Source organism: Podarcis cretensis, assembly GCF_951804945.1.
Source record: "Podarcis cretensis genome assembly, chromosome: 6".
NCBI lineage: Eukaryota > Metazoa > Chordata > Lepidosauria > Squamata > Lacertidae > Podarcis > Podarcis cretensis.
In genome coordinates, this window is record NC_137175.1 from 101,982,304 (window position 1) to 101,999,247 (window position 16,944).

Genomic DNA, 16,944 nt, shown 5'->3' on the forward strand with positions numbered 1-16,944 from the left:
ACCTTTTCTTCAGGGGCAACATATGTCTCCTCCATATTCTCATGGCTCTCAAGTTTCTCTATTTGTTCAATTGAATGGGCTTCCTGCTTCAAATCCTTATCAGATTCAACAATGTTATTTACTGTTAAGTCCAAAGTTGTGACGTTTATAGCCAAAACATCGATTTGGCCTTGTAACTTTCCCAAGAGAACAAATGTTCTATCCAATTCAGCCTCGATTTTCCCTCCTCCAGCCATTCTTTTAATGTCCCTAAACCCCCTCTAGGGGGATTTTGGTTCCTTAATGTTCCTTTCAGCTCAAATCCAAAAATCAAGTTAGTTTGTATCAGCCCTTCCTTATTTTCAACAAATTGTAACAAATATAACCAGCAGAAACAACAGAAACAAAGTTCTCTTTTTCCTTCTGACAGCTAACTTGACAGCTGTCAAACTCTTCAATACTTCATCAACAGGCTCTCTCGCGGGACGCTCCCGGGTCCGGGGGGGGGGGTGGAACTTCAGCTCCCAAAGTTAATCTTTTATCCTCCAGTAACATTTCTTATAATGTCAGAACGTGAAAGTTAAAGTCTTTTAGAAAAAAGAAAGAAAAGATTCTCTCGACCTTAGTTAGCAGGTCCTTTGCTTTAGGTTATTTACAAAGGGGGAGTTTACAGCTGTTATGCTAACTGGTGTGTACGTGCCACCAGATGCCAATGCCAACTTGGCTCTGGGATGCCTGCAGAGCCTTATCAGCAGCCAGCAAGACAAGCATCCTGAAGCTGTGCACATCATTGCGGGAGACTTCAATCATGTTGAACTTAAAACAGTGCTCCCAACGCTCTATCAGCATGTGAAATGTCCCACAAGGGGGGACAAGACACTGGATAAAGTTTATTCGAATGTAAATCACGGCTATAGGGCCTTACAGCTGCCACATTTGGGCCAGTCCGACCATATGTCTCTGTTCCTGGTACCAGCATATATCCCACTCAGGAAACGGGCTCCCACAATATCAAGGACTGTTAAAATCTGGCCTGAAGGCGCTATCCACCAGCTGCAGGACTGTTTTGAGAGAACCAATTGGGATATTTTCGATCGTTCAGACCTGGAGGAGCACACGGCGGCAGTTCTGTGCTATATCAATCACTGCACAGACACTGTCACAGTAAATAAATCCATCCGGTTTTATCCCAATCAGAAACCCTGGATGAATAGAGAGGTCCAGTGCCTGTTGCGGGAAAGGAATAGGGCTTTCAGGTCGGGCGAGGTGCAGCTTTACAGTGTGGCAAGAGCAAACTTGAAGAGGGGTATTCGACGGGCAAAACTGGTCTATAGGCAGAGGATTGAGGATAATTTAAGGAGTAACAACACAAGACAGATGTGGCAGGGGATTCAGCATATTACCAACTACAAACCTAACCTTGGTGCTGTCGATGGTGACCCTTTGCTGGCGGAGGAGCTTAACTTTTTCTTTGCTCGCTTCGAGAAGGAGCCACCTGAGACGCCGGTATTACAGCCACCAGCCCATAGGGGCCCCTCATTCACTGTAGAGGAGCATGAGGTGAGACAGGTATTGAGGATGGTGAATCCGAGGAAGGCTGCTGGACCTGATGGCATCACGGGAAAGGTGTTGAAGGGCTGTGCGGATCAGCTGGCGAAGGTCTTTACTAAGATCTTCAACAAGTCCTTACACCAGTCTATTGTCCCACCCTGCCTGAAGTCGTCAACTATTGTTCCTCTGCCTAAAAAATCTACAATCAGTAGTTTGAACGACTACAGACCAGTTGCACTGACTCCAATCATCATGAAGTGTTTTGAGAAACTGGTGCGCCGTCATATAATTTCCTGTCTTCCATCAACTTTTGACAACTACCAGTTTGCATACAGGGCAAATAGATCCACGGAAGACGCTATCACTATCACTCTCCATGCTGCTCTGTCCCATCTGGAGCAGCCGGGGAGTTATGTGAGGCTGCTGTTTGTGGATTTTAGCTCTGCTTTTAACACTATCCTCCCCCATAGACTGGTGTCCAAGCTAGAGGCGATTGGACTCTCCAACTCCACCTGTCTCTGGGTTTTGGATTTTTTGTCAGAACGTTCTCAGAGGGTTAGAGTGGGGTCACATATGTCCACAGCCCTTAGCCTTAACACCGGCTCACCACAGGGTTGTGTGTTGAGTCCCCTGCTCTATACTCTCTATACGTATGATTGTACAGCCATCTATCCCAGCAACAAAATCATCAAGTTTGCTGATGACACTACGGTGGTGGGGCTCATTTCAGGAGGGGATGAGTCCGCCTATCGGGACGAGGTGGAGCGGCTTTGTGTTTGGTGTGGAGAGAACAATCTGGCTCTTAATACGGCTAAGACCAAGGAATTGGTGGTGGATTACAGGAAAAAAAAGGCGGACATTCAGCCCTTGTATATCAAAGGGGAACGGGTGGAGAGGGTGGCGGAATTCAGGTTTTTGGGAGTGACTATCGATCAGGGCATGACTTGGAGCGCAAATACCACTGCTCTGGTGAAGAAGGCCCAGCAGAGAATTTATTTCCTCAGACTTTTAAAGAAGAACAATCTGAGTGAGAGACTGCTGGTGTCCTTCTACCGAGGCTCCATAGAGAGCATTCTCACATACTGTATTTGTGCCTGGTTCTCCAGTTGTACAGCTAGGAAGAGGAAGGTGCTCCAGAAGGTCATAACCACAGCCCAAAGGATTATTGGTCATCCTCTCCCATCTTTGGAAGAACTGTACGGTTCCCGTTGTCTTAGGAAAGCAAACAACATCCTGCAGGATGCATCTCACCCGGGATACAGTCTGTTTGCACTACTGCCTTCTGGCAGGAGATATAGAAACATCAAGTCAAGGACAAATAGACTGAAAAATAGTTTCTATCCAAGAGCTGTGGCCTTTTTAAATGCTGTAACTCGATAGTGTGACCTGGGAGTTTGATGGGTGTGGGTGTGGGTGTGGCTGGAATGTGGTTTGTTTGGTTGTTGTTGTTGTTTTGCTTTTGTTGTTTTTAAGGGATGGCATCCAATTTCGTTGCACTTGTGCAATGTTGCACTTGTGTAATGACAATAAAGAATCTATCTATCTATCAAATTTAACCCTTCCCCGCTCGTTCCTGATTCAACAAAATTTTCTTTAAATTCCAATTTCCGTACTACTCACGGGTTGTTACTTTAGAGTCCAATTGTTCCAAGGAAAAAGTCAGCGCTCTCCGACAATGGCTTGCGGCTTCACTCCGCAGAAGGAGCAGTCTACTCACAGCACCGCGCCGCACCCTGTCCCTGTTCCGGAGCCTTTAAAAAGGCTCCTTCGCAGATTGGGGGGCGCAAATGGTGCCCGCCGAGTCACCACGCTCACAGGCATCCACGCTTGTGATTTTTAAGGGTCCCCGCGTGGCTGCCGCGGACAAGACCCAATCCTGGCGGAGCCGGTTCCCTCCGGAGCTCGGAAGGAATCCACCATTAGACGATGGCGCTAACCCAGAAGTCCCTGAGCGTAACTTTTCTTAGAGGGAGAAGTTGCTGAATGAGGTCCCTAAGCGCAACCATTTTTTCAATAGGAAGTTTTGAAGTTTGGGCGACTGTGTCCAACTCAATGCCTAGGTAAACCATAGTTGTAGCTGGGCCCTCCATTTTATCTGCAGCCAAAGGTACTCCCAGCTGTCCTGCTAAAGATGTGAAGGCTTCTAGAAGGGCCGAGCACTTATGCCTACTATCAGCTACGAGAATAAAGTCGTCCAAGTAGCGCGACACACCCTCAGAGCCTATTCTAAAACGAAGCGCCCAGTCCAAAAAGGTACTAAATGCCTCAAAGGCTGCACAGGCCACTGAGCAACCCATAGGCATTGCTTTGTCTACAAAGTAAGTAAAGGTAAAGGCACCCCTGCCCATACGGGCCAGTCACGTCCAACTCTGGGGTTGCGCGCCCATCTCGCTTAAGAGGCCGGGGGCCAGCGCTCTCTGGAGACACTTCCGGGTCATGTGGCCTGCGTGATGAAGCTGCTTTGGCGAGCCAGCACCAACACAGCACACGGAAACGCTGTTTACCTTCCCGCTATAAAGTAGAACCTATTTATCTACTTGCACTTAAGAGTGCTTTCGAACTGCTAGGTGGGCAGGAGCTGGGACCGAACGACAGGAGCTCACGCCACCGCGGGGATTCGAACCGCCGACCATACGATCGGCAAGTCCTAGGCGTTGAGGTTTTACCCACAGCGCCACCCGCGTCCTGTGTCTACAAAGTATGCCCCGTCAGATTTAAAACCCAGCCACCGGAAGTCTTCCGGGTGGACTGGCAGGAGTCAGAAAGCAGACTCTATATCACATTTCGCCAGCAACGCGCCTTTTCCAAATTTGCGAATAAGTTTAACTGCTTGGTCAAATGAGGCATACCTCACAGAGCAAAGTTCCTGAGGTATCGCATCATTGACGGACCCTCCCTTTGGGTAGAATAGGTTGTGAATCATGTGAAACTCACTGGGTGCCTTTTTGGGGACGATGCCTAATGGGGAGATATGCAAACCCTCTATGGGAGGGACAGAAAAGGGGCCGGCTGCCCTCCCTGCCTTAATTTCTTTAAGTATTTTCTTGCGCGCCACTTTGGGCATCACCTGAATAGGGGGGGAGCAACTGGGATCCTAAAACCTAAACTAAAACCTTCCCAGAGAAATAATGCAGCTGTTCTGTTGGGATAGAGATCCAAAAGGGTTTTTAAGGCTCACGTACCCTTTTTGTCTGGGATGCGGTACAGGCTGTGATTTGGGCTGACTTCCCAGAGACATCACATGAGCGGTGTGAGTTGTTCAACCACATTTTAAATGACACACAGCATTACCAAACCAATAAACAGAATATCCAGTCAATCTTCAGTACCTATAAAAGAACTTCAGGGATAGGACCAGAAGCATTAGCCTCATCCTTAGGATCAGAAGCTGAGGCTCCCACTGATGAGTTGTTGTTTTCAACACAACAAAAGGGATAGCGTTTCACTCCTGCATCTGCTGGAGAACCGCCCCCCCCTTCCAACTAACTGAAAGTACAACCTGGGAATATACACAGAAGCCCAAATGATTATTTGGAGGTGGAACAGGTACTGCTTGAAGCTGATGGGGTGCGGTGTCCTGAAGCGACTGTCTGTTGTCCATGCCTTCCCCTTTCTCCGGGGGGGGGGGGAGAGAAGCCAGGGAGTGAAGGAGGTGAGGACAGGTGACCCCCCTAGGCCCAAAGTCATCCCAGGCCTCAAAACCAAATTTCCCCTTTCTCTCGTCTACAACAGCTTTTCTCTGCTCTTCTCTGCTTTCTCACAAGATGCTGCTGCATAAGCAAAAGGTTATTTTTTATCAGTACAAGAAGCCTTCAAAAAGCTAATGAATAGGCTCTGTCAATGCCAGGAATAAGCAGGTCTGGGAATTGAGTCTTATCTCATCCAGTTGCAACACATCTTGGACACGCTGAACGCAAGGCTTCTCAACCCTCTTGGCTTCTCATCCCTCTTTCCTGGGAAGGGCGCTAAGAGTCCCAAGAGTCCCAGGACAGGAGCTTTCTGTTCATGCTCAGGGAAACTCATGAGGCAGGACTCCTGAGGAGGGGGAGAAGGGGGAGGGAACTGGAGGGGAATATATGCTCTGTGCAAATGGCTGTGAACTTGTGCTTGTTTGTGAAGTTATCACACTAGCTCCTTCTACCAAGCCCGGATGATAGAAATAAAGCTCTTTCTCTGAAATTATCCCTTGAGTGCCTGTTTGACTCCCCTTTCCCTCTCCCGGGTGCAATGCTCTTCCCATCCGAGGGCAAAGCCTGAAGAGGCTACAGGAGTTGTGGCGTCCTCAGGCACAGAGGTTTTCCAGGTAGCTAGTCCCAGGGTCCACTTCTGCAGGCAGCGCGCCTCCACCCGCACACAAGACAAGCCGCCTGCAGGAGTCGACTCCTGCAAAGTGGCCCACCAAGGGGAGATCCTTCCAGCAAGGTTTCAGGGCAGACCTTCAGCCAGACCTAGTCTGTCTTGGGATCCACCCATAATGAGAAAACGAAAACAAAACTGTTCACACAAAAGGCAGGCCTTACATCCAGGCTTTTACTGACCGTACATTAAAATACCTTTTCACAAGAGATAATAAAACACAGCACCCAGAATTAGGAAGAGATAACCAGGCTGGAATAGTAGATCATGTCAGATCATTTTCCTCCACAAATTTTACAATATTCTTCCGCGGTATCCACTTCCTCCCCCCTTGGATCGCTTGCTATTTCCAGGTCTGTCAAATATTTGGTCATCCTTCTCACTCTGAGTAAAAAGACTTCCTCATTTCAATGTTTACAAATAAAAATACAATACCAAATACTTTGAATCATTCCCAGATTCTGTCAATATCCAGGATAATATTTCCCAATTGCTAAATTTCCAGCAATCAGAACTGGAATATCATATTCCAGTCTTAATAGATTACCTAAAAATGACACTTGTTATCCAGAGATTCTATTTATTTTTTTAAAATAATTTTTTATTGATTTTTCCATGGATTCTACTTCTAACAATATATCTTTAACAATTTTTCATATTTCGACCCTCCTCCCCTGGACTTCCCTCGTACTCACATTTTGTTTTATTTCCCTATTGTTCACCTTGCGTATTTGATGTTTCCCCAAAATTTCCTCAATACATATAGTCTTATTTTTTGTTGTAGACAGTTGTGATTGTTCACTGCCAATGAGTCCATTTCTTTATGTTGCCTCTTCATATATGTTGTAAATGGTTCCCATTCTCTTTTAAAGTCTTTGTTGTCCTTTTCATGTAATTTTTCTGTTAGTTTTGCCGGTTCTGCATATTCCATAAGTTTCCCTTGCCATTGTTCTTTCATTGGTATTTCTTCTGTCTTCCAAGTTTGTGCTAATTAAATTCTTGCCGCTGTTGTTGCATACATAAATAATTTCCAATTTTCTTTTTTTACATCTTGGTCTAAAATTCCTAGAAGGAATGCTTCTGGTTTCTTAACAAAAGTCTTTTTAAACAGTTTTTTCAATTCATTATATATCATTTCCCAATAATTCCTAATCTTTTTGCATCTTGCAGCATGGCTTTTTTTCTAAAAAGAAAAAAGAAGAACAAGATCTACCCCTCATACGAGGAGGAGGCCCCTGCCCTACTGCCAGCATTGGCAAAGCCTTCAACATCAGCCACAGAGGGCAGGAGGAGAAATCAAAAGATCTACCCCTCATATGAGGACGAGGCCCCTGCCCTACTTCCGGCATTGGCAAAGCCTACCCCATCAGCGGCAGAGGCCAGACCGGCAGAGGCCAGACCCCTAGTCTTGCCAGGGCTGGTGAAGCAAGACCCAAGCCAGCAGCGGCCCTCAAAAAAGAAGAGCCTTGAGGACTCTGGGCCAGCGTTCCCAGGTGAGTAGGCACTTCCTGGTGCAACTGGACTTCTCCGCGACCCTTCCCCTCTGCAGGGAGGTGGGACCGATTCGGATGGTCTGCCCCTGCTACTTAATGGATCCAACTGGTTTCCAGAGAGCGGTAGGGGATGTTTTATCCCAAGTTGGTGGCCTCTCGGCTGATTCCCTGGTGGCCCGTTGGAATGCGGAGTTAACCAGGGCTATTGACTGTCTGGCTCCGAAGCGCCCTCTCTGATTGCATGGAGCCTGGACAGCCCCGTGGTTTTCCCCAGAGCTGAGGGCGAATCGTTGAGATGGCTAGAGTGCCGGTGGCGGAAAACTCACTCTGAATCAGACTGGACACGGGCTAGAGCTCAACGTCGAGCCTACCAAGTGGCAATGCAGAAAACAGCAGCGGGAGACTTTTTCAGGTGGTTCACAATCTATCAGAACCACTTGCACCACCAGGGCCTGGTAGGGACCCCAAGATCTCCTGCAGTGCTTTTGCAAAGTTTTTTTGCAGATAAAGTTGCTCAGATTCAGAAGGAGGTAGACTCCACCGTGGGAGCAAGGACAGGGCGGGAGAGTAGCACTGTCTAGTTCTGTCTAGTCCTGTTACATGGGATCAATTCCAATCTGTTACCTCCGAGGATGTGGACAGGCTGCTTGGACAAGTGAAACCAACCACCTGTCTCCTTGATCCTTGCCCATCCTGGCTGATAAAAACGAGCCGGGAAAGGCTGGGCGATGGGCTCTGCGGGGTAGTGAATGCTTCTCTCTGTGAGGCAGCCTTCCCAGACCCACTGAAAGAGACGGTCATTAAACCGCTTCTTAAAAAAACTTTTTTAGACCCAGCCAATTTGGCCAACTATCGCCCAGTCTCAAATTTACCATTCTTGGGCAAGGTGGTTAAGCGGGTGGTTGCCGAACATCTCCAAGCATGCCTGGAGGATACGGACCATTTGGATCCCTTCCAATCAGGATTCAGGCCTCACCATGGGACTGAAACTGCCTTGGTCGCACTGGTTGATGATCTCCGGCGGGCTTTGACACCATCGACCATAACATCCTTCTGGACCGTCTAGAGGGGCTGGGAGCTGGGAGCACTGTTATACGGTGCTTCCGCTCCTTTCTCCTGGGCCGTGCCCAGAAAGTGGTGTTGGGGAATGAGTGTTCAGACCCCTGGGCTCTCACGTGTGGGGTGCCTCAGGGTTCCGTCCTCTCCCCCATGCTTTTTAATATCTATATGAAGCCACTGGGAGAGATCATCAGGGGGTTTGGGCTGGGTGTTCATCAGTATGCAGATGACACCCAGCTTTACCTCGCCTTTAAATCAGAACCAGTGAAGGCGGTGAAGGTCCTGTGTGAGTGCCTGGAGGCGGTTGGAGGATGGATGGTGGCTAACAGATTGAGGTTGAATCCTGACAAGACTGAAGTCCTGTTTTTGGGGGACAGGGGGCTGGCGGGTGTGGGGGATTCCCTGGTCCTGAATGGGGTAACTGTGCCCCTGCGCAGCCTGGGAGTCACTTTGGACTCACAGCTGTCCATGGAGGCACAGGTTACTTCTGTATCCATAGCAGCTGTCTACCAACTCCACCTGGTATGCAGGATGAGACCCTCCCTGCCTGCAGACTGTCTCACCAGAGTGGTGCATGCTCTAGTTATCTCCCGCTTGGACTACTGCAACGCACTCTACGTGGGGCTACGTTTGACGGTGACCCAGAAACTGCAATTAATCCAGAATGTGGCAGCTAGACTGGTGACTGGGAGCGGCCGCCGGGACCAAATAACACTGGTTCTGAGAGATGTGCATTGGCTCCCAGTACGTTTCCGAGCACAATTCAAAGTGTTAAAGCCCTAAACGTCCTCGGTCCAGTATACCTGAAGGAGCCTCTCCACCCCCATCATTCAGCCAGGACACTGAGATCCAGCACCGAGGGCCTTCGGGCGGTTCCCTCATTGCGAGAAGTAAGGTTACAGGGAACCAGACAGAGGGCCTTCTCGGTAGTGGCGCCCACCCTGTGGAATACCCTCCCTTCAGATGTGAAGGAAATAAGTAGCTACCCTATCTTTAAAAGACATCTGAAGGCAGCCCTGTTTAGGGAAGTTTTTAACATTTAACACTGTATTGTTTTTAATACTTGATTGGGAGCCGCCCAGAGTGGCTGGGGAAACTCAGCCAGATGGGCGGAGTATAAATAATAAATTATTATGATGATGATACAAGGTCAGGGTCTCTCTTGGTTTCCTTGATGTCTGGGTGGAAGTCCCCCACCCCACCCCACCCCTCCTTGTTAAGAGGCGTGGGACTTCCGGGTGGCTGCCCCTGTTCTGCATTGTTGGGGGTTGGACTAGGTGACCCCCGCAGGTCCCTTCAGACGCTACAGTTCTATGATCCCTGTTCAGATATGGCATGCACCCGCTCATTGCAACAGGCGAGAAGCCCCCTGAGAAAGAACTTGCCGTCTTTTCTCATGTATAAGACGAGGTTTTTTACCCCCCAAATCAAGTGTCAAATTGGGGCTCCTCTTCTACAGGGGGAGTGCTGAGGGGGGACGGGCGCTTGATTGTAGCCGCCAGGAAGAGATTCCCAGCTATGATTTCTTTGCTGTGGAAAGGGCTGTTGTCAACTGGCAGACGATAGGTGACTTGGTGGCTGATGCCTGCCTGCAATTGTGCAATTTGATTAATGGCTCCCTCCCCACCAAAAAAGCTCAACCACTCTGGGCAACCCCTCCCCAAAAAAGCTTAACAAGTCTTGGCAATCTGCCCCCGTTTTCTAAATTTTGAGTGCCCAGAAATAGGGGGCGTCTTATACATGGGGGCGTGTTATACATGGAAAAACACGGTACCTTTCCCTCTCATCCACCTCATTTACTCACCTCTCTCTCTCTTTTTTTTTCTGAAGAACTCTCTGATGAAAACTTAGAGTACTTGTTGGTGGGTAAGAAAATGCTGGGAGGAAGAACCGTCAGAGAAGCTTTGGAGATGATGGATGAAAGGGAGATTTTGGAGACCATCCTCCAACACCTCCAGCCACCTCCCCAGGTGTGTGTGATGCAGGGTGGATTTGATTGAAATCAAATCTATTTAAAGCATATTTTTACATTCTTGCTTGTATAATCTTAATATTTACAATCAGATGAAGGTTTCATTTTGGGAATAATAAATTTCCAGAGTAGTTTTTACTACTGATTTGGTTATACTGTTAGGAATGCATTGACACATAATTATGAAATTATTGTGGGGTATAATAAGTTAACTGCGTACAGACTCTTCAGGTTACATACGCTTCAGGTTACAGACTCCGCTAACCCAGAAATAGTACCTCGGGTTAAGAACTGCCATCGGCTCAGGGGCGAGAGGGGAAAAGCCGGGTGGATTTCAGAGAGCCCCCAAAGATCGTGGGAAGCAGCACTTCCTCAGCGGAGGAAGGAGAGGAGAAGCATTTTATTTTAGAAATCCAAATTAATTTTTTTAAAAATGTGATTTAAATCAAAGAAATCCATTTTTAAAAAGGGGGGTCATTGATTTTTAGCCACCCTGGTCTGATGTTGCGCAGCGTGAACCAGGATTCCCCAACCTGGTGCCCTCTAAATGTTCTGGACCATATGCTGCCTGGGGCTGGTGGGAGCATGTAGAAGGGGAACTGCCATGAACTATCACAGGCAAAGGCAAACCCAGCCCTCCAGCTGTTTTGGGACTACAGCTCCCATCATCCCTAGCTAACAGGACCAGCAGGTCAGGGGTGATGGGCATTGGAGTCCCCAAACAGCTGGAGGGCCGTGTTTGCCTCGGCCTGAACTATTGGGAGCCCAGCTTGGAGGAAGGTCCTATTTGCAGATGCAAGAGACGACTTTCTCCTGGTGGGGCTTGAAAAGAGGACCAGGCAAATTTGGGGAAGCAGAGAAGGCGATCAGTGCAGCATCTGTAGACCGGAAGAAGAACCAATCCATGAACTTGATTTGGTGGGATGACTTGGACCCCAGGAAATGTTGCATGTTTTTTTCTTTAACTTTTGCAACTGATCGTTCCCGATATCTGGGAACGTTTGAGAATCCGATATTGTGCAGTAAAAGTTTTTGTGACTGTATTGTGCCTGATATGGCCAATATTTCCTCTTCGCTCTCAAGAGCAGTTAATTTGCCAGGCCTGGGCATTTGGCAGAGCAGGCAAGCAAATACTTTCTGCAACAGAAAATTTAATAAATAATCATACTGGGAGTGGTATTGTCTGTTTGTTATTATGGTATGTATTTTTGAGTTTTTATATTGTAAACCGCCCAGTGATCTTCGGATGAAGGGCAGTACAGAAATTTAATAAATAATAGTAATAGCCACAATGCCTAGATTCTGTTTGTTCATGGCAAGAAACAAAGTGCTTTAAATGAATGGTGTGTCTCCCAGTCCAGAGGATTTATTGAATCTTCTTTGGAGTGTTACTTTAAAAAAGAAGAAGAATTGATTGCAATAGATTTTACTCCAAATGATTTTTGCAAGAAGTCTATTTCTAGGCATGTGGGTTTTTTTTAGAGAAGACAAGTGGCAGATAGATGGCAACTGTTCTCTAGACAAGAAACATGACACTTTTCTTCATTTTATTCCCAGCAGAAGACATCCAAGCCTGGACACAACAAGGTAAGTCCTTGTCGCGAATTCCTCGCAACACTTTTAGCGGAATGCTCAGAGTCCCAGGTTCTTTAGTGCAGTATTTATTATTGTGAGCTCAATATATATACAAATATCTACAGAAGCAGTTCATCTAATCAGACAGAGTACCTCCACCTTGAGGCAAAAGAAGACTCCACACTCATCTACACCACTCCACCACTATTGGACAGGCTTCCCTTTTAAACCGGTGACAGCCAATCACATTACTGCTGCGTCATTCTGACCCAGCACTTCCACAGAGAGTATTGGATCTGTAGCCTTATTGGAGTTCACTGACTGGGTCTGCGTTGCTCCGGGACAGGAGGAAGGAAGCCAAATGACACCAAGGTTGATTCAAAGAAGAAAGAGTTTATTCTGCTCTCCGGATAGCAGAAGGTACTTGCGTGATCAAGTCCACAGCAAGTCCAAAGGAATTTTAGGTGGTTCACCGGGGAGTCCCCCGGTGTCTTCCGACACCGGTACGTTCTCCTGGTCAGTGTTATCAGCAAGCCAGATGTCTCTCGCACATGGACAGCTTGAGCGCATCCCACGCCTCACTTGCTGTCACCTTATCAGCTACGTAGACTAGCTGGCTGTCGTCCATTCCAAGGATGATCATAGCCAAGGTTTTCTCATCCTTTTCATCCTCCTCAGGGGGCTGCGGTGGATCTTCCACCACTTTCCACAGGCCCTCACGCTTGAGAAAGTGTTGCATGCGGACTGACCAGATGCTGTAGTTCATGGCCGTCAGCTTCTCCAGCAGCACGCCAGCTCTGGACTGCTCCATTGCTGCAGCTCCCCTCCAGCACCCACGGCTAGATAACAGCCACCTGTATTCATGCGCAGCAGAAGTGTGCTGGGCCCATAACCCTGTCACGAATTCCTCGCGGCGCTTTTAGCAGAAAGCTCAGAGTCCTAGGTTCTTTAGTGCAGTATTTATTATTGTGAGCTAAATATATATACAAATATCTACAAAAGCAGTTCATCTAATCAGACAGAGTACCTGCGCCATGAGGCAAAAGAAGACTCCACACTCATCTACACCACTCCACCACTATTGGACAGGCTTCCCTTTTAAACCGGTGACAGCCAACCACATTACTGTGGAGGGAGGCTGGGGACACCTGTAAGAGGCTGCAGGTGCAGGTATTAGTCCTCTAAAAAAGCGGGAAGAGCCTAGGGTCAGCGTATCTAGGACAAAAGTGTGTCATGAGAATGAAAGACGAGGCTGCTGGGTTAGACCAGCATCCTTATCTCACAGTGGCCAACCAGATGCCCATGGGAAACTGGAAAGCAGAATTCGAACACAGAGCACTCTCCCCTTCCTGTGGTTTCCAGCAACTGGTATTCAGAAGCATTCCTGCCTCCAACAGTGGAGGCAGAGCAATTAGGACATGCTGAACTTGTCAACTTTCAAATTCCCCAAATGAGGAGTACTAAAGAGTTGTAATAGGGACGCGGGTGGTGCTGTGGGTTAAACCACTGTGCCGCTTGGGCTTGCCGATCGGAAGGTCGGCGGTTCGAATCCCTGCGATGGGGTGAGCTCCCGTTGTTCGGCCCCAGCTCCTGCCCACCTAGCAGTTCAAAAGCACATAGTGCAAGTAAATAATAATAATAATAATAATAATAATAATAATAATTTATTTATATCCCACCCTCCCCAGCTGAAGCCAGTACTGCTCCGGCTGGAAGGTAAACGGCATTTCTGTGTGCTGCTCTGGTTTCGCCAGAAGCGGCTTAGTCATGCTGGCCACATGACCTGGAAAAACTGTCTGTGGAAGCAGACAAATGCCGGCTCCCTCGGCCTTAAAGCGAGATGAGCTTTAAGCCCAGAGTCGTTTGCGACTGGACTTAATTGTCAGGGGTCCCTTTACCTTTACCTTTAAAGAGTTGTAACATGACTTGGGAATTCAGAAGATATGTAAAATTGCATACAAATCATTAAAACAATTGCCTAGTACTTGCAATCTATTATTATTATTTAGTATTACCTGACATTTTCAGACGGTAAAATTGAAATTCTTTGGTTTTCCAAAAGCAGTTGATGTAGCTGGTGGGGTCTCCTCCCTGTGACTCACCCAAACCTTCCCCAACCCTTAGAACGCCCTCTATAGATACTATGGACTCAAGCTGCGGGATTCCAGGAGCGCAGAGACAGTCCACCAGTACCTGCACTTACTCCTGAGGTTGCCTCTCGAAGAGGAAGCAGACAGAGAGGTGAGTGAATGTGTGGGATGTCAGGGGGGAGGAGAGCCAGTGGGACTGGGACTGCGCTCACACGGAGACTGTCCTGGAAGAGCCTCCTCCTTCTGAACCCTCCTGATTCAAGCGCCTCCCCAGGCTGCTCCCCAGTGTCCCACCACCACAATCCAGGGTCCCCCACTCTTACTCATCCAGCCAGTCCCTGACATTACCCCACCAGCCCTCTGTCCTGATTTCCGGATTGGTCTCTGCTCATGACCTTCCTCCCTCCAAGGATTTTGTGCCCACCCACTCACCCCCTCAAAGCCTCTTACAGGAGCAACTGCTTTTCAGCATTCAACATATCTGGGCAGATTTGTTTAGTTTTGGGTTAGATCAGAGCAGCCAGCAAGTGGCCCTCAATGCCTTTCTTGGCAGCCCTCAGCAAGCTTGGAGGCACCCCTACACACCTGTAGGCCTTGCACTGCCTTCCCAAAGCTGGGTAAGGAGGTGCTGGGCTTGGGGAAGGAGGCAGGTGTGATCTGTCAGGGTCCTAGAGTCCTCAGTTAGCTCTTTCCCACCTTTGGCAAGAAGGTGGGAAGGCTCTAGGTCCCGCCAGAGCCTCGTGCCTCCTTCCCAAAACCCAGCGCCTCACCTGCCTACCTTTGGGAAGGCAGCATGCGGGCCGGGGCGTGTGTGTCAAATTGTGGCCTTGCTCCCCTCTCCCACACGACAAGTCAGTGTGCGGCCCACAGGTTCTGTGCTGAACTACTCTTGTGGCCCACTTGGTATGAGAAATTGGAGCACCCTGGTTTAGATGGTGCATATTCCTGCTCTGGCGCCTTTGGGTGAGGGGTGGATTACAAATACTTCCAGGGAATAAATGGTGCATTTTAATGTAGTTGAGTGTTTAATGAAGCCAAGAACTGTATCACAAGATTTGAAAATGTCAGAATGCAAGGCATCCTTGCGTTGCAAGCTGCACGAGTCTGGGAGGTGTGGTCTGGTCAGTTCACATCAGAATTCACAAAAATATCGTTCTTCAAACCACCCCTATTATTATCCGGGATGAAAGGATCTCTTCAAATTGGTTCTCTAAGTGTCTCATTTCTCCATTCTTAAATTCTTAAATTTGGTTCCCCACATTTCGCAGGAATCTGCTTACAGAATCACATTTATCCTCCATCCCTCATGATCAGCTTAGCTTAATGGTTGCCATCAGTTTCATTTTAATTGATTTTATTTAATTTTTATAATGAAATGTTTTTAGAATGTTGTACTATTTAATTGTTGTTAGCTGCCCTGAGCCCAGCTTTGGCTGGGGAGGGTGGGATATAAATAAAATTTATTATTATTATTATCACTAATTGCAATCAAGAAAACGACATGTTTGACGTGCCTCATTCTCCCTAGGGAATTTCTGAGGCTATTGGTGTGGCTTCAAGCACCCATATTTCACAGGTGCTGATGGCAGTGCAGGACTTCGGCCACGCAGCCATTGCAAGGAATACTGAGACGTCTGAGGTAAGGGTGTGAAGTGAGGAAGGAGCGTAGCCCCTGAGGTAAGGGTGTGAAGTGAGGAAGGAGCGTAGCCCCGAATCCTGCCCCATTTCCAAACATGCTCTTTTTCAAGGGATGGGATCCTTACCATTCCAAAAAGGCAATTGGATCTGCTCTCAGTATGGAAGCCAGACAGCTTCCTCTGTGGGTATGTCTCAGTCATCCTTCTGAAGTGGGCTCCAGCAGTCCTGTCTCTGTGGCTCCAGATCCTAGATCTGATCTGATCCCTTGGCTCAGTCAGTCAGTCAAACAGATTCGTTAGAAACCATTGGTCACCCCTCAAAGTACACTGACCCCTGTTTTTAGGTTGGTTGTCAGATGGTTGGTTGGCATTTCTTCAATAGTGGAAGCTAATGGGGACCCCCAAGGGTCATCTAGTCCAACCCCCTCCAATGCAGGAATCTTAAGCATCCCTGAGAGATGGCCATCCAACCTCCAACGAAGGAGAGTCCACAACCTCCCAAGGGAGAGTGTTCTGCTGTCAGAAAGCTTTGAATGAAGAACCTCTTAGAGTTTGGAAGAGGGGACACCTCTCCAACTGAGGGGAGGGAGCAGAACCCAAGAGAGAAGGCAGGCGGCAGGCTGGGAGAGGCAGAGAGAAAGAGGGGAGAGGTTTCAGCTGCATCCCCTGCCAAATTTGCTCTCGTGCAAGGGTTCTTCTGCCTTACGGGAGTGCCTGCTGGCCCCATTCAACTATGTTCTAGAGTAGACCCACTGAATTTAATGAAGATGACTAAGTTAGGCCCATTCATTTCGACAGGTCTACTTGAAGCAAAGCATAGTTGAGTGTCGCTCTCTGTGTTCACCTCCATATATTTGTCAATTAAGCAAATTATTACAAAGGCATGTGAGGAGAATCAGAACTTACAGGGTTAAACAGTTCTGTGTGACGTCTCACATTCTGAGGCGTGGTTATGTTCACATACGGGAATCTTTCTTTGTGTGTGAGTTTCCTTTCGTTTTTGGCTGAGAGGCGAAAGGATGTCTGCTCTTTCGCCGGGCTGATTTATGATGTTTTTCTACTCATTAAAAGACTGTTGGAGTTTAGCAAGAAGCCTGCATTCAGTCTGATTTATTATCCACACACAAGGCAACAGTTTCTGCCGCTGCAAAACTCTGCTAAGGACTTTGCTAAGAGAGCTAAGGGAGCTCAAGTTTTCTATCGGCACAGACGTCCATCGGCGCAGCAGAAGT

General features: G+C 47.9%; 1 protein-coding gene across 1 annotated transcript; it reads left to right on the forward strand.

Moving 5' to 3' along the window:
* Positions 1–7,315: 7,315 nt before the first annotated feature.
* LOC307219187 (uncharacterized protein) lies at positions 7,316–16,459 on the forward strand (the record flags this gene model as incomplete). The annotated part of the gene is made up of 6 exons (XM_079982191.1): positions 7,316–7,379; positions 10,269–10,408; positions 11,968–11,997; positions 14,110–14,226; positions 15,604–15,714; positions 16,403–16,459. Exons 2-6 carry the CDS (start codon positions 10,313–10,315, stop codon positions 16,457–16,459), a joined length of 411 nt encoding a protein of 136 aa, XP_079838317.1. The 5' UTR covers positions 7,316–7,379; positions 10,269–10,312.
* Between the last annotated feature and the right edge of the window lie 485 nt (positions 16,460–16,944).